Source organism: Gracilinanus agilis, chromosome 6 (assembly GCF_016433145.1).
Source record: "Gracilinanus agilis isolate LMUSP501 chromosome 6, AgileGrace, whole genome shotgun sequence".
Taxonomy (NCBI): Eukaryota; Metazoa; Chordata; class Mammalia; order Didelphimorphia; family Didelphidae; genus Gracilinanus; species Gracilinanus agilis.
In genome coordinates, this window is record NC_058135.1 from 228242104 (window position 1) to 228266054 (window position 23951).

Consider the following 23951-nt stretch of genomic DNA (forward strand, 5'->3'; position numbering starts at 1 on the left):
GAAGATTGGAAAGGGTGGGCAATGGGGGTCAAGTGACTTGCCCAGAGTCACACAGCTGGGAAGTGGCTGAGGCCGGGTTTGAACCTAGGACCTCCTGTCTCTAGGCCTGACTCTCACTCCACTGAGCTACCCAGCTGCCCCACCCCCACCCCTTTTTTAAAAACTCTTACCTTCTGTCTCAGGAACAGCTCTAAGACAGAAGGGGCCCTTTACTTTAATCAATACAATTTAATCGTAGTCTTTGAACAGATGGGCTTATACATTTATTTCTATCTGGATTAATGTCCTAATTTTTTAATGTTTTTTGTTATTGTAAATGAGTTTTTATGTTTTCTTGATCTTTATTGCTAGTAGTTAAGAGTCCAAATGTTTTTTGTATATTGATTTTGTATCTTACAACCTTGTTGAATTCATTTATTGTCTCTATTAATAATTTACTGGTGAGATGGTTGGATTTTTTAGTCAAACTATCAAGTCATCTGTAAATAATGATATTTTGACCTCTTCTTTTCAATGTTGATCTCTCTAATATCAATGTTCCCCCCCCCCAGTCTTATAATCTCTAGTTATAAAATAAAAGTGGTAAAGGTGGGCATCTTGGTGAATATCCTTATTTCTTTACTGTACATTACACTGAGTGTTGGCTTGAGGTAGATACTTTTGATTGTGAATGCTGGCTTTTATTAAGGTCTTTCCCCTTATGTGTTGATATAATTACTCTTTTTTTCTGTATGTTGTATGATATTAATTTTTCACATGTTGAAGCAGTCTTATATACCTGGCATAAATCCTGCTTGGTTATGATGAATAATTTTTAAAAATGTATTTATCTACTTTGTTATTTATTTTGTTTTCCATTTCTGCACCTATATTCATCAGTAGTATTTTTAAAAAATTTAAAAATCACTAACATATTTGCCTCATAAAGGTACTGGATAATGTTCTATATTTTTCTATGGGTAGTGTTTGTTCGTTCTCTCTCTCTCTTCTCCACTTACCTTCTGTCTTAGAATCAATACTGATTGGTTCCAAGACAGAAGAGTGGTAAGGAGTAAGCAATGGGGTTAAGTGACTTGCCCAGGGTCACCCAGCTAGGAAGTGTCTGAGGACAAATTTGAATCCAGGATCTCTTGCCTCTGGGCCTGGCTCTCAATCCACTGAGCCACTTAGTTTGCCCCCATATTTTTCTATATCTGTGAATAATATTTGTAATATAGGAATATTTGTTTTTGCAAAAATTCAAAGAATTTACATGTAAATCTGTCTGGGTTAGGCACTTTTTGATTGGGTTTATTTTAATGTTTAATGATTTTAATGACTGGTCATTTCTTTCTCTGAAACTAATTTATTTAAATCATGGTTTCTTGTTATATCAGTTTGGGAATTAAAAAAAACAATTATCTGTTTCCTTTAAATTTTTTAGTTTATTATTTATCAACTCAAATATTCTTTCATTTAAAATTTTATTTTTGAAACTTTCCTTTGACTTACTGTTTTCTTTTTTGTCAATTTGACTTTTTGCATTAAATGTTTTCCTGTTTATTAGTCTGTTCTTAACTCCTATTTCATTAGGGTTCTAAGGCTATTGATATGCACATTTATTGTTATAAGTAATAATTTTCATTTGTTTTCTATTATTTTCTTCTTGTTCTTGGTGTTGCTTATAGGAGTGAAATCTATCTTAGTCTTCTATAACTATTTCAACCAGTCAAACTAATAAATAAAATATGTTATATTTCTGTTTTTAAACATGTATTTTTCTGAGGTTTAAACCCTTTTCAAGTACAGATAGAGAAGTTTGGCCTTTGGGATTGTCAGTTCCTTTCCCCTTTTCTCTTTTGTTATTAATATTGTCCTTTTGTATAAAAAACCCTTTTTATTAGTAAATATGGATTTGAAGTGCTTTTAAAATCTTTATGTTAAATATAATACATATTTTCATCTGAGTTCCAATTTTCTTTCTTTCTTTCTTTCTTTCTTTCTTTCTTTCTTTCTTTCTTTTTTTAAACTCTTAACTTCTGTGCATTGGCTCTTTGGTGGAAGAGTGGTAAGGGTGGGCAATGGGGGTCAAGTGACTTGCCCAGGGTCACACAGCTGGGAAGTGTCTGAAGCCAGATTTGAACCTAGGACCTCCCATCTCTAGGCCTGACTCACAATCCACTGAGCTACCCAGTTGCCCCCCAATTTATTTCTATTCTTCCACCCCTTACCAAATGAGGTTTTTGGAGCCATTGAGATGTAGGAGTCATGTCAGGCATATCCTTCTTGGGGATGGCACTGAATCCCAGAGACCCTTTCTTGGTTCCAGCCTGAATTTATATTTCAGTAAAGCCAGGGGCCCTGGGGATGGATCATTACATACTATTTGTTATAATAACTGTTTTATGCCATAGTTGGAATCAGCATATATTAGTAGATTGAAGGATAATGCATATATATAAACTAAAGAGGTGGAAGTAGTAATAATATATTTCATTTTCCTGTCTGCTAAGTATAGAATTCTAGAATCTCAGATCACCTCGCCCAACCCATTCCTAAGGCATGAATCTCTTCTATAATATCACTGCCAAACAGTTCATCTGGTCTCTACCTAAAATTCTAGGAGCAAGGAATCCCCATCTCCTGAGGAGCCTGTTCTACTTTGTACCAGTTCTGATTGTTCTGAAGTCAGAATCCAAAGCAGAGGCAGGTGAAGAAGTCTGAACTCAGGGAAGCAAGCCCTGGTAAGCAAAATCTGGTAGCAACTGAATACAGAATCTTAGGTTTTGAAAAAAACCTAGGAATATAGGCTGTTAGAGCAAAGACTTATTATTTGTTAATAATAACTGAGAAAATTGGAAAGAAGTCTGTCAGGGATTAGGTTTAAACTAGTATACTATACCATGTACATACAAATAAGCTCTGAAAACACTGGACCTAAATATAAGAGGTCATATGTTTAAAGAAAAAAATAGAATATTTTTTGTAGCTATGGTTAGATGGAGAATTCTTAACAAAACAAAGGATAGGGATGATCATAAAAGATTAAATAGATAATTTTGATTATATAAAATAAAATAAAAACTTTTGCTTACCAAATTAATGCAGTTAGAACAAAAGGAAAAACAACTGCTTATTGGGAAGAAAATCCTTGCAATAAATATAATTGAAAAAGTCTAAAATCCAGATTAAAAAGGGAAATTACACAAAAAGTCATTTCCCAGTGGATAAGTGGTCAAAGGATATGAATGAAAAGTTTTCAGAAGAAATTCAGAATATCAACAACCTATTAAAAATGCTAAAAATCTCTAATAATAAAATTAAAATTAAGGTTTTACTTTAGTCTTAGCAAATTAGTAAGACGACAAATATTGGAGGGGCTGTGGGAGGGCAGATTCACTAACACACTGATGTTGGAGCTGTGAATATGTCTGACCATTTTGGAAAACAATTTGGAAGTATGTGAGAAAAGGAACAAAATTAGTCATAAACTCTGACCTAAAGTTAACATTACTGATTATAAGTACCTCTAAAGAGGTCAAAGACAGAGAAAAAGGGTCCCAAATAAAGCAAAATGTTCCATGAACAAGATGCTACACCACCTCTTGGCTTTGGGTATTTTATTTGGCTTTCCCTCATGCCTGGAATGCTCTCCTTCACTTCAACTACTAATTAGTCTGGATTCTTTTAAGTCCCCACCAAAATCCCACTTCCTGTAAGAAATATTCCCTGACTCTTAATTCCAGTGCCTTTTCTTTATTAATTATTTCCTAATTATCCTGTCTATAGTTATTTGTTTGTACATTTTCTTCTCCATTAAACTGTAAGCTCTTTGAGACCAAAGACTGTCTTTTGCCCCTTTTTGTACTCCCAGAGCAAACACAATTCCTGGCATTAATAAATGTCTATTGATTAATTGATTGATTGATTTTGAAAAAGAGGAGGTAGACTATGATTGCAGAGCATATAATACGCTGTCAGACATGTTTGATATATCTGTGTAACTCCCTCTTTTTTATAAGAAAGAGTTCTATGTTGATGATGATAATGAGGCTATTAGAAGGAAATAGTGAAGTAAAAAAAAAATCATTGATAGAACTTATTTTTTTTTAAAGAAGCCATTTGAATGAACTATACCTGACTGAGGCCAATGGCGATAACACAAATGCAAAACAGGAAAATACCCAGAGGCACATCAGGAAAGGAGGCCATTAAGGAAAACTGAAAAGGAGAGTTCAAATGTTAAGCCCTCCACTGATACACCAAACATTTGTAAAGAAATGTTAAGAAATTAGAAGCTAACCCCACCATCTCACCTTAAACTTTAAATATTTCTACAATAAAATACAGAAGTAGAAGGGAACATCAAAGAACATCTAGTTCTACAGCCAATGGTCTCTGGACCCCTGAGCATCAAGTGCAGGCCTAAGGCACATATAATAGAGAAGGATGAAAGGCAAAAAAAAAAAAAAAAAAAAGAAACTGAGATTTGAGAAAGAAACAGGAAAGAGGAAAGGTAGACAATGGAGAAGAAGGACAAAAAGAGGAGAGAGAGAGAGAAGTGAGTATGAAATGGGAAAAGAGGAGAAACTAAGAAATGAGAGAGATGAGGGAGAAAGATATGAGAGAGATGCTTATAGTGTGGTTAGCAAGAGATTGTAATCAGCCCTCAAGGCCCTAATGGCACAACTGGCTTACCAAGATGTAGTTGGTTCATCCCTTTATTCTAGGAGGGGTTTATTTCAAACTGGTAAGTTTCCCATCTTTGGGAAAGTTTAGAAATGCACATTTCGACACTTGAGGTTTTGTTCAGGTTTGAGATTTATCCATGACTGTGTAGTTAACAAATAACACTTATTTTTGTATCCTTAGCTACGAAGATGACTTAAGATGAATTGCTTCAAAATTTAAAGAAAACCATAGCTCTTCTAAATACATACCTTTTAATATGTTGAAATAATTCAAAACATAATGATACATTTGAAAATCCACAGAATTATTCCTGCATATTTGTATAAATGGTACATTGTACCCAAAGAACTTAAAAGTTCATGGAAAGGGACTGTAGAAGTCCCCTAATCTAATCCTCTACTCGGCATAATCTACAATATCCCTGACAAGTGTTTATCTAACCTCTGTTTGTACAGTTCCAATCTCAGTGAGCTCACTACCTTTTGAGGCAGCACAAGCCATTGTTGGATGGCTTCAATAGTGAGAAAGTTCTTTGTAATACTGAGCTGAAAGCTGCCTCTTGGTAATATATACTGGTCCTAGTTCTCCTCTCTGGGGCCAGACAGAACAAGTTTAATCCCTTTTTTCATAGAAATGCCCTTCAAATAAATATTTTCTTTCCCCTTTCTACAATCTTTCTCTTTTCTATGGTAAACTCCAGAGTTTGCTGGTGTTTTACAGTTTAGTACTTAGTTGTACCAGGGGTGTGAGATTTGCCTTTTCCCAGACTTCCTAAGGAAAGGTCTAGGTTTACTCTTTTTTTCTCTTCCACAGCAGAGAAAAAGGCAAGGTTAAATATGATAAACTTGGGAGACATTTGAAGAATGTTTAGTACCCAGGGGGTGTTTAAGTTGACTTACCGTGTATGGCAAGAAAGTAATAATCATCATACAGGCCTGTAAAAGAAAAAAATGTCATTAACCTATTTGATCAAAGTAACACCTGCTCATCCCCATCTGTGTTTCTCTTTTTAGCTATTGGGTATCTAAAAATAATGGGGGGAACCAGTGACTTCACAGGTCTCTTTTGGGGCAAGGGCAGGGCAGAAGAAACTACCATGGATCCTAATTTTTTTAAAGTACACAAGGAACCCTCTTCCCTCCTTTTTTCTTAGTGTCATAGGGATCTGTGCTTGGCCCTCAAGAATTTATCAATGACCTGCATAAAGGTACAGATGACATGTTTATTACATTTTTTAGATGAAATAAAAAAAGAAAGGATAGTTCATGTTAAATAGAAGAATCAAGATCCAAAAAGATCTTGATAGGTTAAAACACTGGGCCAACAAGATAAAATTTAGTAGAAATAAATGTTGTCTTTCTTTTGAATTAAAAAATATACTACAAAAGTTTAAGATGGAAGAAGTGTTGCTAGAAAGTAGAAACAGAAATGGACAGTAGTATTTGATGGAGGGTTTTAGTACCCAACAAAGCAAGTATGATCTTAGGTTGCATTAAGAAAGGCATGTTATCTAGGACTAGGAATGTGATAATTCCACTGACCTCTGCCCTGGTTGGGACACAACTGGAGCACAGTTCTGGACACCACAGTTTAGGAAGCACAAGATAATCAAAGGAGGGCAATCAGGAAGAAGGCAAATCATGACATATAAGGATAAATTGAAGAAACAGGGGATGATGTTTCATTTGGAGAAGAGAACACCTGGGGGATATATGACAGTTGTCTAAAGTACTTGAAGGAGTATGAGGTGGAATAGAGCATAAGATACATCCTGTTTGGTGCCACTGTTTAACTAGGAGCAATAAGCAGAAGGTACAGAGATGAGAGCGGGGGAAAAGATGTCAGATTTGATTTTAGGGGGAATCACTCTCATCCTTCTTCTCTCTATTTTGAGTCTAGCTTAAAAGAAATCATAATTCATCAAACTGTTGCTTGGTATCCTAGAGACCCACATCATGGTTACATCTCACACCAACTCATGTTCAATTGCAACTATAGAATTTATCTTCTTAACTTCAAACTATCTAGCTTTATCTTTTGGCTATTCCTTAACATGCTCTGACATGCCTGGGACTCACAGGTCAAATAACATATTTTTTTAAACCCTTGTACTTCGGTGTATTGTCTCATAGGTGGAAGATTTGTAAGGGTGGGCAATGGGGGTCAAGTGACTTGCCCAGGGTCACACAGCTGGGAAGTGGCTGAACAAATAACATTTTTTTAATTAAAAAAAATTTTTTTAAACCCTTACCTTCCGTCTTGGAGTCAATACTGTGTATTGGCTCCAAGGCAGAAGAGTGGTAAGGGCTAGGCAATGGGGGTCAAGTGACTTGCCCAGGGTCACACAGCTGGGAAGTGTCTGAGGTCAGATTTGAACCTAGGACCTCCCATCTCTAGGCCTGGCTCTCAATCCACTGAGCTACCCAGCTGCCCCCTCAAATAACATTTTTTTAAAAAAGGAGAAATAAAGACTTTTCTACAACAAAACAAATTTCTAACTATGTTAGATAAGAAACAAGACTAAACGAATTATCCTAGAACATGAGGAGAAGAATTATTCATTAGCCTCACTTCTGTGAGATTCAAATTTTAAGTTTAAATTATTTTTAAAAAGAAAGAAAACTTACCAGGTTTAGTAAGGCCAAAGTATCATCTATCATTCCAATTACCTGGAATAGTCTAGAAAAAAGTAATAAAAAAAAGAAAAAATCAAAGAAATATAGCAAATAATAATTGTATTCTCATGTTTAATTTTATATTTGGCAATATTTGTTAACAAGCATCAGAAAGGATTTGGAAAGCTTTTAAAAAAATCTCCCCTCTGACCATATAACTTCAACAAACTTAAGGTATTTTTTTATAGTCATGTCTTTTTCAGAGTATTGGTGTAATATTTACTTGTTGTTAGTAATAAAACCTGACAATAATCCTGTGAGATAGTGTAGGTATCATTATGATCACTTTATAGATGAGGAAACAGAGGTACAGAGGTTAAATGCCTTGCTACAGAGTCAATGACAGGTAGAACTAGATCCAAATTTAGATGCTGAAGAATGGAGGTAGTAGCTTAGATTCCTAGAGGTCAGATATTGAATGGTTATAGTGGAAATTAGTCAGAAGGGGCTGTCTGTCACACCTGCACTTCTTGGGCTTGTCCTTGTAGCAATTAAATAAAAATAAAACTCAAAGCTAGATTTAGAGTAAGGTTTCTAGGATTGGTCTCTCTTGTGCCTAGGGCAGGTTCTTTACAAATATCTTATGGACTTTTAATTTCAGGTTTCTAGGGCACTGGAAGCCTGGCTTAATTAAAGACTCTCTTTGCAGCAGGTGACACAGTCCACACCACCACCCATGAAGGGTTCTACTCTTTTGACAGACCCAATAGGTCAGGAAGCTCAAGAGTTTGAACTTGCTCTAGGGGGTGCATCTTGATGGCCAGTTTATAGTATTGAAGATTTCAAGCAGGAAGAGACCTCAGATCTAGTTCAATTTCCCATCGTACAGATGAAGAAACTGAGGCACAGTGACATGACTTACCCATGGGCATATAAGGTAGTAAACTGAAGAACTATGGTTTGAATCCAGTTTCTTTGACTAAATCTAGCATTCTTTTCACTGTACTACACAGACTGAGGGGAGAAAATATAGAGATGAGAAATGCAGGGGTTGTAGAACCAAGCTAGAAAGAGGATGGGCCAGGTAAGGAAGGTAAAGAGGAATAGGAAGCTCATGGATGGGGAGGGGTGTGAGAGACTGAGGGGGTAGAGAAAATAGGAAAATAATGGGGTTTTTTAGAGGTGAGAAATGAACTAGGGAAAAGATTAGAGGGCCAGTAGAGCTGCCAGGGGTGATGGGGGAGCCCTGTGAGGGAAGACATTAAGGAAATAAAGAGATTCTGGGTTTCGATCTAGAGTTGTGGGTCCTGGTCATGATACATCTGAGTAGTACAGTTGTTTCTAAGAGCAAACTTGGGAGCAGTTAGATGTGGGGATCCCAGGATCATCCTATGTAACATCAATCTAGCCTAAAAGGTAATATAATTTCCCAGGATTAAAAAAAAAATTGACAGCATAACTCGGATTGCTCTGGCATCTAAGATTACCTTACTTTAGTCAGCATTTGCTCAAACCTGGAATGGTCTGACCTTCTGTCTCCAGAACTGGTTTGTAACTAAATTGGCCACTGTGATTGACTAGAGAAACATGGAGGACACAGGGCACAAAGTGACTTTGTATCAGATGCTTAAAAACAAAACAAAACACCTTTCTGTGAACCAGCCATACACAGATATTCTGGAATCCAATTAGTCTGAGGAGCTAAAATTCATCCCTGGGCTTCTTATCCTTTGTCTGGTGCTTTGATTCTCCAAGGTTGACTATTTATATTTCTGAGGAATTCAGATTTGTAGAGGAAATTTTTGATAGTATATAATGCTTTTAGAACATTATAGAAATCTTAGAAAATACATGCAAATTGGATTTTTTTTGAAGTAGAATCATATTTTGGTATTGAAATCACATTACTCTTTTAGAGACACCTTTATTAAAAAACAGGTTTGAGACATTCCTTTAAAAACATACACTTAAAAAAGGCAGCCAACATGTTTAAATCATATTTATAAGCTTGTATGAAGTTGTAAATTATATCTATACATATACAAATATATGTTTATAACTTAAGGAAACACTAATATTTCAAAAATCAAATTCTGCATTGAAAATCCATGCTAGGAACTGGTGATGAGATATGACTTTAAAAATAAGCCTTTTTTTGGTCCTTTGAGCCAAGCAAGGGTTCCATCCAACCTCTTTTTTTTTTTTTTTTTTTTTTTTTTTTTTAAATCCCTCAACAGAAGATAGAAAAGAAAACATTGCAAGACAGGAAGGGAGACATAGTAATGACAGAACCTGTGTTAAAATAGCTTTTATCCAGGGTTGCTTCCATTAAAACAGGAAGCCTTCTCATATTTTTTGTTCACAGGGCACAATGAAAGCGCTTTGCCAACTCTTCCCTTGGGGCAGAACAATCTCATTTCCTAAGAGAAATACTTATCTAAGAGAATTTGCTTATCCAATTTGCACATGACACAAAGGGAGGTGAATGGTGATGGTAGACGAGAACTAATGTATTAAATGACATAATCTGCACAAAAAAAAGATCCTGATAGACTAGGACATTGCTCGGAAACTAAGAAGAATAAATTTAACAGGGATAAGTGTGGACTCCTACATTTAAGTCTTTAAAAAAAATCAACTTCGAAAATATAGAAAGGGCAAGATGTGGCTAGATGTTAGTTTGTCTGAAAAAGAAGATCTAGGGATTTCAGTGGACTCTGCAAGTTTAGTATGCGCCAATAGTGTGATATGGATGCCAAAAAGAGCAAATGTGATCTTGGGCAACATAGCTTAGAGAAACAAGGTGCTGATGATCTCCATTGTACTCTACCCTAGTTAGACCAGGAATGCAGTATTGAGTTCAGTTGTAGGCACTCCAATTTAGGCAGGACATTAGTAAGTTAGAAGGTATTCAGAAGCCAACTAGGATGTAAAGGTCTTTAAGTCTGTGCCATATGAGGATCAGTAGCAAGAAATGGAGACAATGCACATGGAGGACTTGTCCTGAAGGGCTAATATCTGGAAGGGGGCATTTAGACTTCCTGTATTTGGCTCCAGAGGATAGAACCAGGAGCAATAGATGGAAACCGTAAGTAGGTAAATTTTGGACTTGTGGCAAGAAAAAATTTTCTATTACAGAGGAATGAGCTTTCTTGAGAGTTAGTGAGCTCCTTTTATATGTTTTCAAGCAGAGTTTGGATACCTGTTGGCTATTTTGTAGAAGGGATTAATTTTTGGGTATGGGTTGGCTTAGATGGCCTTTCAACTCTAAAATTCCGTAGTTCTGAGAAGTTCTTCAGAATTTATCAAAATCACTGGGGAAAAAAGGGGGGAAATCCTTAGGATTCATTTATCAATAGATTAAAAAGAAAATCATTTGTATTAATAAATAAAATGATTTAAAAACACCCTAAGTTTAGTAAGAGAGGGGAAAAAAAGCAAAAAGCTTTTTTTGGAATATAAAGGTTTATTACCTCTACAGAGATTTTCCTGAGTATTGAGAATTTCCCCAATCAGGATATTTCCTTAGTCCTTATGAAAATAACTTAAGTATTCTTTGTTAATCCATTAAACAAAGCAAAGGTAGTAGTTTCATTTCCTCCTGTATAATCAGGAATACAGAAGTGGTTGTCATGTTTCATTATGTCCTGTTCCTCTTCTGGACACTGTGGGATTGCTAAAGTCATAGTAAATGACAATACTCAGCATAGTGCCTGGCATACCAGGAAGCACTTACTAAATGCTTAATGACTGACAGTATTCACTGTGTAGGATGTGGGCAAATTATTCTTACTGCTGTGGAACTCTGTGAAAGAAAGGCAGACATCTCTTACCATAATATGTTGACTGATTTTACTCCTTCCTTGATACCTGTCAGACTCTAATTGAATCTTTAGATGAAAAAGTCCCAATGAATACTTAATGTAATTTCCATTGTGACTGCAAAGAAATGACTAAATGTAGCAAGTTAGCAAAATTTGCTTGTCCTTTTAGATTTTGGACATAAGAAAAAAAACACATCCCATTTTGCATACCTTATGTGTGCTGCCCAAGCCACAGTTACTATTAAAAATGTCATCAGGTAAACTGCAATTTTAGTTGCTAGAAGTTTTTGTATACTTTTGTCAAACCGCTGAAATGAAAGACAGTATTATCAGTAGAAGAAGCTGGCATGTATCTAGTATTTACTAACGAACAAATGACATAACTCTTCAATCACACAAGAATGGCAACACTATCCATTTTCTAAGATTTCGAGTAGCAGGACACCTGTTTGGTGACATATTTAATCTGTACATTAACCTGAATTCTTTAAGTTCCCTTTATTCCCTACTATAGACTGGTCATGGCCATGTCATAGCTCATCTTCTCATCTTCTTCCTTTCTTCCCTTCCTTTCTGTCCTAGTATCAATTCTGAGAGAGAAGAGCAGCAAGGGTTAGGCAATTGGGGCTGAATGACTGTTACAAAGCTAGGAAGTGTCTGAGACCAGAATGAATGACTGACTCCAAGCCTGGCACTCTATCCACTGTTATCTGGCTGCCCCATCTGCACCCTTTTAAAATGATGGGAATATAAATAACAGACAAAAATCATCTGAGTCTTTCTCCTCCAAAACTGTGTAACTTGTGGTAAAACAAAAACAATGAAAATCTAAAACTCATATATTTGAGTTTTAAAATTATTTTTTTGGGTTCCAGTGCTAAATAGCAAGGAGTAGGGTCTCGGAAAACAGGGGGACTAAATTAGATTGAATTTTTAAGTATGATAGAGAGGCTTTTTTTTTTTTTTTTATCTTCAAAGAGTAAGTAGCTAGATGCTCAGCTATGAAGAAGCTGGGATGAGGAAGAAAGGGTAAACTAACAGCTAAATGGGTTTCCTGGAATCCATGGTTAATCTCCAAATTTAACTTCATCTAAGAGTTGCATTCTTCCACTGCCAGCAAACTTGCTAAGAGCCATGTCAAGCATTAAAATTGGTGGACTCAGCTCATTGATTTTTCCAGGTCTTTCTCTGAAGTGAGTGTGACTAAGTAGTGAAATGATCTCAAACTGAGGCACAGATGGAGATAAAAAAAGGCCTGTTCAACAGTAAATGGTCATAAAGCACAGAGAAACTGAGAGGACTATAGAACTTAGAAACGGATTTTTCTTAAAAGTGGCCTATATAAGATACTGAATCCTATTATAATATATATAAGATAAATTACATTAGGCAATAGTGTGTATTAAACCAGATTAGCCTAATTCAGTTAAATAATGACTTAGTTATGCTCATCACTTCAGAAAATAAATCCTATTGCTAAGGATTTGTTCTGAGGAAATTAAACCAAACTTTAAATGGTAGTTTTACTATATGAATGGAGAAATAAAATGCATTTTCATCAGTATCTCTCACTTCTCCCAAAAAGCCATTTTAGGAAACAAAAAAAATTTTTTTTGAAGAAAATAATGAGGAAGATGAAAAAATCAGGAAGATTAATCAATCCATAAAAAAGTTTTAAAATTCCATACCCATGAACCTTCAGTTCTGCAAAGGAGAGGGGGGGTGGAGGGTGGGGGGGTGTTTCCTCACATCTCTTCTTTGGGGCCATGCTTGTTCTTTGTAATTTTGCAACATTCACTTCTGATGATTTTGTATTTTTTTTATTAACATTGTTTTAGTCATTGTGTATATTGTTTTCTTGTCTCTTTCATTCTTTATCAGTTTAAGTACGTCTTTCTATGCTTCTCTGAATTCACATTTCTCATTTCTTTCAGCACAGTAATATTCTATTAAATTCACACAGCACAGTTTCTTTAGCTATTTCCCATTAATGGACATCTACTTTGTTTCCAATTCTTTGCTATCAAAAAGTATTTTTATGACACATAAAATATCAACAAATATACTTACAAATGCTATAAATCTAAGGCTATATCTAAATCTATAAGGCTGATATAAATCTAAATATTTAAAAAAATAAAAGTGCTGCCTAAGTTACTAGAAAGTGTTTTAAACCTTATCACCTAAGCTTCAAAGCTAGTAGTTGCATTTCTATGAGTATTTTCCCAAATACTAAATTCTATTTCTAAGTAGAGATGTTACCTAGATAACTTCTAAGTACAAACATTTCTTTTATCCAACTTGTTGAAAACAGTGAGGTTGTGGTCTTTTTTGAAAGTTGCATGGATGGCCTAAATCAGTTCTTAAGTTCCCTTCCAATTTTATGATCTTTTTTGACTCAATTAAAAAAAAATCAGCCTTTTTTGGTGCTAGAAATAGGCTGTCTGCCATCCTAGAGCCTGTGAATGGGTTAAGTGGAACTAACTTATCTTCTTATCACATGTCTTAAATTATAAAGGACCATTCTTTCATTTCAATGACAGTCTCTATAGCCATATTACTTATTTTAATATTTTAGGTATTTGTAATTTGTCCTTCAGAGTGGAGAGTTCCTCTGTGGCACAGCTCATAATCCTTCTATATCTTAATAACTTGTCTTTTAGGGTAGTTGTGGCCTAAAAAATTGATCATTCTGAACCTGCCCTACTGATGAACTCTGGTCCTCAGACAATGGGCACAACGCCCATTATTTGAAGCATCCTCACTTGAGTAAGTACTGCCAAAGTTGACACACTCTGCTGCTCTGCTTGAGAACACAGGGTCACTTTCACATCATGATAAGGCATTGAGGTATAATTTTAAAAAATCTGAGTAGGTTTTCAGTGGAGAATTGCTGTATTATTCTCATAAAAGTCCAAAGAATATATTCTAGATAGGATGAATTTGGCTTAGAATCCTTTTTGTATAATAATTTTGATAGACAAGGTAGGTATATTTTATTGCTACAAAATACAGTCTCTAAAAGAATAATCATCTCCTTCATAAATGTCTGAAGGAAAAAATGAGACTTGCAAAACATATTTCAGTATGGTTTATTTTTGTAAGAGAATAATCATATAACCCCCCCCCAAAAAAAAACCCAAATAAAGTTAAGTGGAAAATGCATGTAAAGCAGCATTTTTATAGCAAATGAAATGAAACTTAATGTTATTCACAGTATTCTACCCATAATAGGCACTTCATATTTGCTAAGTTGAATTAATATGGGAATATGGGGCTTCTATTAACCATAAAATGGGGGTGTGGCTGCAAAGCAATTAATAGACCAGAGCACATACATTCAAATAAGCTTTTGTCTTTCTAGGTATGTAGGAGGCAACATGCTTATTCCATGGATGCTGTTCCTATTTATAATATCTGGACATCTTCTCTGGAACTTCTTTCAGCGCCAACAGCATGAGATGACATATTACTTTATGGTCACTTAAAAAAAACCATTCAAACTGGCATCATCTACATTATTATTATTATTATTATTATTATTATTATTATTATTATTTTGCTTTGCTCTGGATGGCATTTTTAGTTTTTTTCCAAAATTGAATTCACTCTTGAGGGCCAATGAGGTTTAGGCTCTAAAGGAATCCGAAAGTGGAGTTTGAAAATGTTTTGAGCACTGGCAGCAGCATCAGAAAAACCTCCAAAAAGGGCTACTTTCATTTGTACATGTAAGTTTGGATTTCTGTTAAATTAACCATCACCTTGTCACACCTTATTTCCTGCTGCTCCTCATACTTGTTCTACTCCACTAAAGCTAGTCTCCTTTCTATACTTACTGCCCATAGGCATGCACCAAACCTTTCCAGCTACTTCACCTGCTCTTCTCTCTCTCTCTCTCTCTCTCTCTCTCTCTTCTAAACTTTTTCTTTTTTTTTTTTTTTAAACCCTTACTTTCAGTCTTAGTAACAATTCTAAGACAGAAAAGTGCAAGGTCTAGGCAAATGGGATTAAGTGACAAGTGACTAGTCTAGGGTCACACAGCTAGGAAGTGTTTGAGACCACATTTGAATCCAGGTTCTCCTGACTTTAGGTCTGGAGCTCTACCTACTAAGCCACCTAGTTGCCCCTTCTCCTCTATATTTCTACTGCCCTTAATTAAAAGGCCACAGAGTTTGGAATGTGTTATTTTATGTATGTCAATATTTTTTTCCTTAACTGGACTATAAATTCCTTGAAGGTCAGTGACCATGTCTTATATTTCTCTGGTTCCGATAGGACTGAGTCTTCAGCTGTCTACCTGGTGAGTTAACAGATCTGATTAACTAGAATATTTCATTAGCCAAACCTGACTCTGCAAAGATATGTCAACTAGTACTAAGTTCCAAGGAGGACAACAACCTATTTTCTATTAAGCTCTAACAAAGGGTTGACTACTTTCTTAATATTGCCAATTGGGGAATTAAGCATCATTTCTTAAGACTAGTGGTTGTGGCAGCAACAAAGAGATAATCCCTGAAGCTCTAGGGCTACAGGGCACTGTGTGGATACCTGGTCAGGGTAGATTTTCGTGTGAGCCACAGGCAGGATCTGCAACAGGAAAGAAACAAAACAAGGTGGGTCATAAGAGTATTTGTCCCAAGAAACAACTGTTTCTCTTCTCCTGAACTACCTTTAGGCAGTCTAAAGCCTAAGCAAGGACACATTTGTCTGGAGTATGGGGGCAGGGAGAGATGTTAGGGACCAAGGGAAGGTGTGGACCAGGAGCACATACACACCATAACAGTGGCAATGATGGAGAGCAGGGCATCACTGAAGCTGAGCATTCGGTGGGATGACTGGGTGTTTTCACAGGTATTCTCATCTCCTGTGTCTGCTGAAAGTTCCATCTGCACATCTGTATCCTCCTCTGGGGTCTCTGCTCCAGCCATGGGGTCAATAGCTTCCTATTTAGCTGGAAACTTTGTTCTGACAGCTGTTGAACATGCCCAGAGCAAAAAGAACTTCAGAGTCCAGATTCTACTTCTCCAGGTTTTAGCAGTATCTGAGAAGGAAAGCAAGAAAGGCACATAGATGATGTCCAGTAGGGTTGAAGTAAAAAAGGGAAAGGGTCATGTAAAAGAAGCACTTCCGTAAATTTTTCTACAAGGCAGCTAGCTGGCTCACACACAGTCCTTACTCCAGGGTCACCTAGCATGTCACTTTAGCACCACAAGGACATAAAAGGCTTTCCTTGAATTGTGTTCCAATCCAATTAAAAAAATTTTTTTAAATAGCCACCATGTTTTATGGACTGCTCTGAATAGCTTATAATCTAATAGGAAAAGACACCTACCCAAATAACTGATAAATAAATGAAGAAATTTGTAGGAGAGATTGCTTTTTTAGTTTTAGTTAGCTTTTTTAGAGAAGCTTTCATGGAGGAATGGGCACCTGAGCTGGTTCAACTGAGAACAAGGTTGAGGAATTGTCCAATGTAGCAATCTAGGTATACATTAATCTTGATATTATTTTAAGAGTGCTCAAAAAATGACTCTTGTATTGCTTATGATTGATTTCTGTAACCTTGAGTTGAATTAAGCCTCAACCTTGCCAAATTCCTAGCCCTTCCCTAAGGCTACACTCTTGGAAGACTGGTCAGTTATTTCAGGCTCCTTATTTTACCAAAAACAAGCAATTACAAGCAATTAGCATCAAGACCTTAGGCCATATGGATTCCTGATCTAGATGTTTGCTCTACCTATTGCTTTAGGTTCCAACAGTTAGTATCTCCTGATGATAACTTCATATCAGACCACTTGGCTCTCCTCTTCCTCCCATACACGGTTGTAACCCCAATAAAAGTAGCTATATGACAGTTGAGAAGAGAGAGCTCTGGACCATCTAAGCCTGGTTACTTTGCTTTGTATCAGTTCTAAAGTCTTTTCTCTGAACTCATATTTGTTATTTCTTATAACATATTACATTTTTTACATTGATATGTACAATTTGTTCACCCATTTCCCAAACAAAAGGTACCTAATTGTTTCTAGATTACAGCCCCCTCCCACCAATGCTTCTATGACTATTTTGATACATGGGGGTACTTTCTATCTTTGAGATCTTTTAGTGGGATTGTTGAATGAAAGGGTATGAACAGTTCTGTGAGTTTTCTCAAGTTATTTCAAATTATTTTTCAGAATGGCTAGACCACTTTGGATGTGATAAATACTGCAGAAGTAGAAACAAAATGCCCACTATATATGGGGGATAAAAGTGAACTATCAGAGAAGACTCCCAAGATAAGCTCTGTGTATGACTTGGAAATTAGTGCTAACATAAACAGGGAAATTAGAGGAAAGGATGTTTTTTTTCGGAAGATAAGTTATGTTTGAAGGTTTTGCGTTTGATGTGCTGCTATGCCTAGTAGTCCTGAATTTAAATCTGGAACTTGGAAAAGGCTTGCCTGGCAATTTGGATGCCCAAAGGGTGTTAAGAGAATGTCTGCCCTTTGATCCAGCCATACCACTGCTGGGTTTATACCCCAAAGAAATAATTAGGAAAAAGATTTGTACAGAAATATTCATTGCTGCATTCTTTGTGGTGGCAAAAAATTGGTAAATGAGAAGATGTCCCTTGACTGGGGAATGGCTGAACAAATTGTGGTATCTGTTGGTGATGGAACACTATTGTGCTAAAAGGAATAATGAACTGAAGGAATTCCATGTGAACTAGAACAACATCCAGGAATTGATGCAGAGTGAAAGGAGCAAAACCAGGAGAACGTTGTACACAGAGACGGATACACTGTGACACAATCAAATGTAATGGACTTCTCTACTAGCAGCAATGCAATAATCCAGGACAATTCTGAGGGACTTATGAGAAAGAACACTTATGAGAAAGATCTACATCCAGGGAAAGAACTGTGGGAGCAGAAACACAGAAGAAAAACAACTGCTTGATCACATGGGTCGATGGGGATATGATTGGGGATATAGACTCTAAGTGATCACCCTAATGCAAATATTAATAATATGGAAATAGATCTTGATCAATGACACATGTAAAACCCAGTGGAATTGCTTATTGGCTATTAGAGGGGGGTGGGAGGAAGGCAGGGAAAGAACATGAATCAGTAACCATGGAAAAATATTCTAAATTAACTAATTAAATAAATAAACAAATAAAAAAAGGCTAGCCTGGGAGTTAGGAGACTTGGGTTCTAGGTCTAGTACTGTAACTATTTCTCTATGACCTGGATGCCATTTCCTCTGAATCTTATCCTTTTTTAAAATGAAAAACTTGGATAGTGTGTTATTTGGAATTTTGGGGGTTCCTTTGAGGGTTATTTGGGGTGAATTTGAGTTTTAAATATTTAGATATATGACAAACTTCCTATGGATGTTTAGGGGACTGGGAAACTACATTTCCCATGATCCCTCTTGTAATGCAGGTAGACAGGAAGTGTGATTATGTAAAATAAGAGTATAATACTCCTGAGGTCATGGGAGGTAGGCTCTCTTTGGTATGAGGGAGCCAGGTGGGCAGAAGGTATGGCAGGGAATTTGAATTAGATTTTAGCAGGCGCGTGATCTTTATTTTTCCAACATGGCTTTAATTAAAATATTAATACTTCTAGGGGCAGCTGGGTAGCTCAGTGGGTTGAGAGCCAGACCTAGAGATGGGAGGTCCTAGGTTCAAATCTGGCCTCAGACACTTCCCAGCCGTGTGACCTTGGGCAAGTCACTTGACTCCCATTGCCTACCCTTACCACTCTTCCACTAAGGAACTAATACACAGAAGTTAAGGGTTTAAAAATATAAAAACAAACAAACAAACAAAATATTAATGCTTCTATTTATATCCATCTATATCAATTTTAATAATAACAATAGGTTAAGATCTTTCAAAATTCTAATAATACATGAAACTATAAATTAGCCTAACTTTTGCCCTTCAAATGATTAACTTTGCCTTTCTTCTTCTCTCTCTCTCTCTCTCTCTCTCTCTCTCTTTTTTTTTTTTAAATTTAAACCCTTACCTTCCATCTTAAGAGTCTATTGACTGTCTATTGACTCCAAGGCAGAAGAGTGGTAAGGGTAGGCAATGGGGGTCAAGTGACTTGCTCAGGGTCACACGGCTGGGAAGTGTCTGAGGCCAGATTTGAACCTAGGACCTCCCGTCTCTAGGCCTGGCTCTCAAGCCACTGAGCTACCCAGATGCCCCCTCTTCTTCTCTTTTTAAAAAACCTGCACCTTCTGTTTTAGAATTAATAGTATCAGTTCCAAGGCAAGAGAGTGGTGTGTACTAGTTAATGGGGGTAAAGCTACTTGCTCAAGATCACAGAGCTAGAAAGATTTTAACTTAGGGCCTTCCATCTCTAGGCCTGGCTCTCTACCAATCCACCTAACTGCCCCCAATTTTGCCTTTCTTAGCAGATGATATTCTGGAGATTTATTGTGTAATGAACAATATAACCAGAGAATTGTATTGTATGTAAGTACATTTTGAATTCCTAATAATTCAAAGACTGGGAGGAGTTGGATAGCTTCCCAGACAAAAGAATACTAGGTGGGCAGAACTTTGATTTGAGATCCACAGTATGATCTAAGGTGATTCTATTCCTCAGCATTAGACCAGGATCAGATCACAGAGTACTTTTGCTCATTTCTTCCACAGAATGCTATTTTATCAAGTAGGAGAAAAGGAAATAAGGTGTTGTGGGCACCAAAGGTTTTGCAAATCCAAATCTAGACTCTGAAATGCTAAGTCAAAAAAGCCCATGAAATCTTTCCAAATTATGATTTTATTACAAATTGTCACACCATTTATCTGGGCACAAAGGCTCATCTTAAGTTCCTGCATAGTAGCTCTGTTTCACTTCCTACTATAGATCACTTTTATCTTGCTTCTGTGCTGCCAGCCACTTTTGGGGAGGCCTAATATAAGTTTAAAAACCATTTTGAGAATAACAAACCATGTTAAATTACATACTAGATCATGTTTTGGCTTGTAGTAAGACAAAGATCAGGACTAACAAAAACTCTCTAGACTGTTCTGCATGAGTCAAATAAGAAAAGTAACTCTAGCTTCCTTACCTCTCTAAGGACTAGCTCAGAGATTGAGAATCTAGCTGATTACTTATTATTCTCTGCTGAGCAGATAGTGTTTCTGCTATTTCTTTGAAGCAAACTCTTACTTCTGTGTCAGACCTCAAGAAATTTTCTTAGGGGGCATTTGGGTGGCTAAGCAGAGAGCGCCAGGTCTGGAGTCAGGAGGATCTGGGTTAAAATCTGGCCTCAGATATTTACTAGCTGTGTGACCTTGGGCAAATCACTTAACCCCAATTGCCTAGTTCAGTGATGGCCAACCTATGGCATAGGTACCAAATATAGTATGCAGAGTGCTCTCTGTGGGCACATGTACCATTCTCTCCCCCTCCACCCAGAATTTATTACTAGGGAGGGACTTGGCAGAGCTGCTCCCTCCCTCCCCCATGCCTAACAACATTTTTTCACATCACTTGCCCTTCTGCTCAGCAGCCCAATGGGAATGCATAGGGGGGTAAGGTGGGCAGCTCACAGGTGGCAGAGCTGGAACACTTAGGCCTCTCCTTTCCCCCTCTCTACACTTGCTGAAGATATTCCTCACTTTCTCTCTCCCCTGTGTAGGGTAAGGGGGGAGGTAGGGCCCACCCAGCACTTGCTCAGGGGCCTGGCACTCTGTCTCTAAAAGGTTCACCATTACTGGCCTAACCCATAACACTCTTCTATTTTAGAACTAACACCTGTCAATTCTAAGACAAGGTAATGATTAAAAAAAAATTCTGTTAGGCAGTTGTTCTTGGTGACTTGGTAACTTTTTTTTTTTTTGCTTCTAAACTGCAGCTTTTGAGGTTATTGGGAAGGTGTCCTATTCTGTCTTGGGAGTCAGAAAATGGGATGAAGGTGTGAACCAAGCTTTCTGATACTGTTTCCTTTGCTAGAGAATTAGCCAGCTTTTTGGGCCAGGCCAACAGCAAGTGGGCTAGTTCGATATGTAGGGTAGATGATACTTCAAATTTCTGACATACTTTCATCCACGAAGAAAAAACAAAGGAGAAGAAATTAAAAAACAAAACAAACAACTTCTTTGCTAGTTTACTTTCTAGTGCTTCTTGCATCTTTTCTAAGAAAACTAGTTATTCCTTGAGCACTTTCAACAAAAACTTCTTAATACTTTCTCTAGGTGAGGAGATTCATGCACACTTTGGGAGACTTTTTCTTAGGGGTTGTTATCTGTCTATGTGTTTTTGGGAGGGAAGAATAGCACTGACATATATCCTGGAGTGTGGATGACAGATATGCAGTTCCTGAAGAGACTCAACAGGTGGCACTGTGACCCTGAACCTGGTTCTATCCTGGAGTCCCCATGGGAATCAGGTAAGAGGGAACATAGATTTGGAATGGTTTCTATGTAAACGTCGGGTTCATGTTTAACATTCTGGAATGTGCATAAGAAACATGAAGCTTGAGAAAAAGTTATCAGATTTAGCAACTAGTAGGACTCAATGCTACAAAGTAAGTTCTAGAGGGAGAAAACAAGGCTGAAAGATATTTGAGCTCCTTAGGAAGCTGCCCTCCAGAGAATGTAACAGTTACAAGTTGGCAAAAAAAAAAAAAAATTGAGTTACAAAATGCTTAGTTGTATTCTAGTCGGAATCCCCTGGGGTTAAGCAAAGGACTTCTTTTGAAAAACAGTCCAAAATTGTTACAATAAAGCAAGTTTTTCCTTGAATGAATTCTCTGATGTACTTTAAGGACTTTGATGTGATTGAAGGCTTTCTTATATTCCTTTCACTCAAAGGATTTTCCTCCACTATGAATGGTAAAGGGCTTGGAATTTTTTTTTTTGAGGGGGTTAAAATTTTTTTCTTCCAAACTTGACAAACAGCAACAAAAATTTCCACATAAAGAGAACAGAAAAAAATAATGTATATGAAACTATAAATTTCATTAGTAAAAATTTAAACTATGTATATGTATGCATACAACACTCAACTTAGCACAGTTCTAAAACTATCCAAAATTTGTCTGTGTTGTTTAGGCTTCTGCTCATTTTCTTTGCATCATCTTTTCTTCCTTTTTTTCCCCCTCCTTGCACATTATCATTAGCCCTCTTCTTATCCCTTCCCTGTAACGTTAGCATAGTCAAGCAAAAACAAATCCATACATTAACCATGTCTGAAAATGTATCATTCTGCATCTCTAGGCCTACATATCAGAGGCAATTTTTCTTGAAGGTCCTCCTTGATTCATTATATATAAAAGACAGATCCTACCACTGCTTCCAAGGCTAAGCAGAGTATTATGACCAGGGAACCTCTATTTGTGAAACTCTGATACACTGGGTTTCAACTAGCAAAAAAGGCAATCAGTGAGGGACTTGGAAACCATGCAATATGATGATTAAAAAAAACAAACAAAAAAACCCAATCCTTATCCTCCATCTTAGGAACAATACTGTGTACTAGTTCCAAAGAAGAGGACTGGTAAGGGCTAGGCAATGGGAGTTAAGTGATTTGCCCAGGGTCACACAGCTAAGACGTGTTTGAGACTAGATTTGAACCTAGGATTTGAACTCCTGCCTCTGGGCCTGAACCTATCCACCAAGCCATCTATATGATGATGAATTGAAGGAACTGGTGATATTTATTTGGGATGAATGAATGAAAAAACATTCATTAAATACTACTTGCAAAGCACTAGAGATATAAATACAAAAGGTAGCAGACAGCCCTCCCCCCCTCAAATTGTTTACATTCTAAGAATAGGAAATGACACGCAAAGGAGGGTGCAGCTGCAATAGCCTGAGTAAAGTCAGCCTGTCTGAAGGGCAAAGCAGCAGGGTAGGCAAAGAGAAGGCAGGATTGTTGTCTTAAGATTTCAGCCTTCTGGCTCCTCCTTTTTCCATCATATGCAAGAGGGATTAGACTTATTTTATGGAGCATCAGAAAACAGAGCTAGAAGCAATGGGGGCAAACAGTGGATAGTCAGATTTCACACAGGAGTGAAGAAAAATGTCTCAACAATATTACTTAAAAGTGTAAATGACTGCCTCGATAATAATAGCTGGTATTTATTTGGCTCTGGGCATTTTCACTGGCTGTCTCCTTGGGTTCCAACACTTCCTCATCGGTTTTGTCCACTGACTTCCCAGGCTTCCGTTGAGGCTCAACTAAAATCCCACCTGCTACAGGCAGCCTTCCCTAGTTCATCATTTCCTACTTATCCTGTATAGAACTAGCTCGTTGCAAGCTGTCTTCTCCGTTAGTGTTGATCAGGGCCTCCCTCAGGACTCGCTCACTTCCGGGCTGACGCTGGGGGCAGCCTTTTCTCTCCCTGCCCGGTCCCGCGAGTCCCAAAAACTAAGACTAATTTACCTCAGAGTCAGCACTGGAGCCTTAGCGAGACCCTGCTACCCGGAACGTCGCGCTCTCGCTGTCACAACGCATTCTCACCATCACGGCGCATGCGTCTCCTTCTGGGCCCAGGAGGGCCGTAAAGACGCAGAGGCCAAGGGGCTACGCGGTTTCGTAGCGGGAGGGGGGGCCGAGAAGAGGTGCGGGATTGGGGCGCGCGGCGTACAATGGAGCGGGCCGTGCCGTGACTCGTCGCTGACGCGGTACGTTCGCGCCGACGTCACCGCGCTGGGGCGGAAGATGGCGGTCCGGTGGGCGGTTGACTGTTGATCCGCGGCAGAGGTGCCGCCGAGTGGGTCGCGCGGGAGGCGCCTCAGGCTCGCGGCCGGCCTCCCGGCCGCCTCCCCGCACTCCCCCGTCGGCCGGCGGAGCCCCCGGCCGGGGCCGGTGCGGCCGCCGGCG

The 23951-nt window shown here is 37.7% G+C and overlaps 1 protein-coding gene across 1 annotated transcript in view; it reads right to left on the reverse strand.

Moving 5' to 3' along the window:
* Nucleotides 1-23596, reverse strand: part of TMEM175 (transmembrane protein 175) — a 49639-nt gene extending 26043 nt beyond the window's left edge. The window contains exons 1-7 of the mRNA XM_044680617.1: nt 23511-23596; nt 15886-16151; nt 15659-15697; nt 11321-11418; nt 7299-7350; nt 5571-5606; nt 4117-4200 (exon numbers count right to left, since the gene is read on the reverse strand). Coding sequence (XP_044536552.1) covers nt 4117-4200; nt 5571-5606; nt 7299-7350; nt 11321-11418; nt 15659-15697; nt 15886-16038 — 462 coding nt within the window. The 5' untranslated portion in view covers nt 16039-16151; nt 23511-23596. The remainder of the gene's footprint in view (nt 1-4116; nt 4201-5570; nt 5607-7298; nt 7351-11320; nt 11419-15658; nt 15698-15885; nt 16152-23510) is intronic.
* Between the last annotated feature and the right edge of the window lie 355 nt (nt 23597-23951).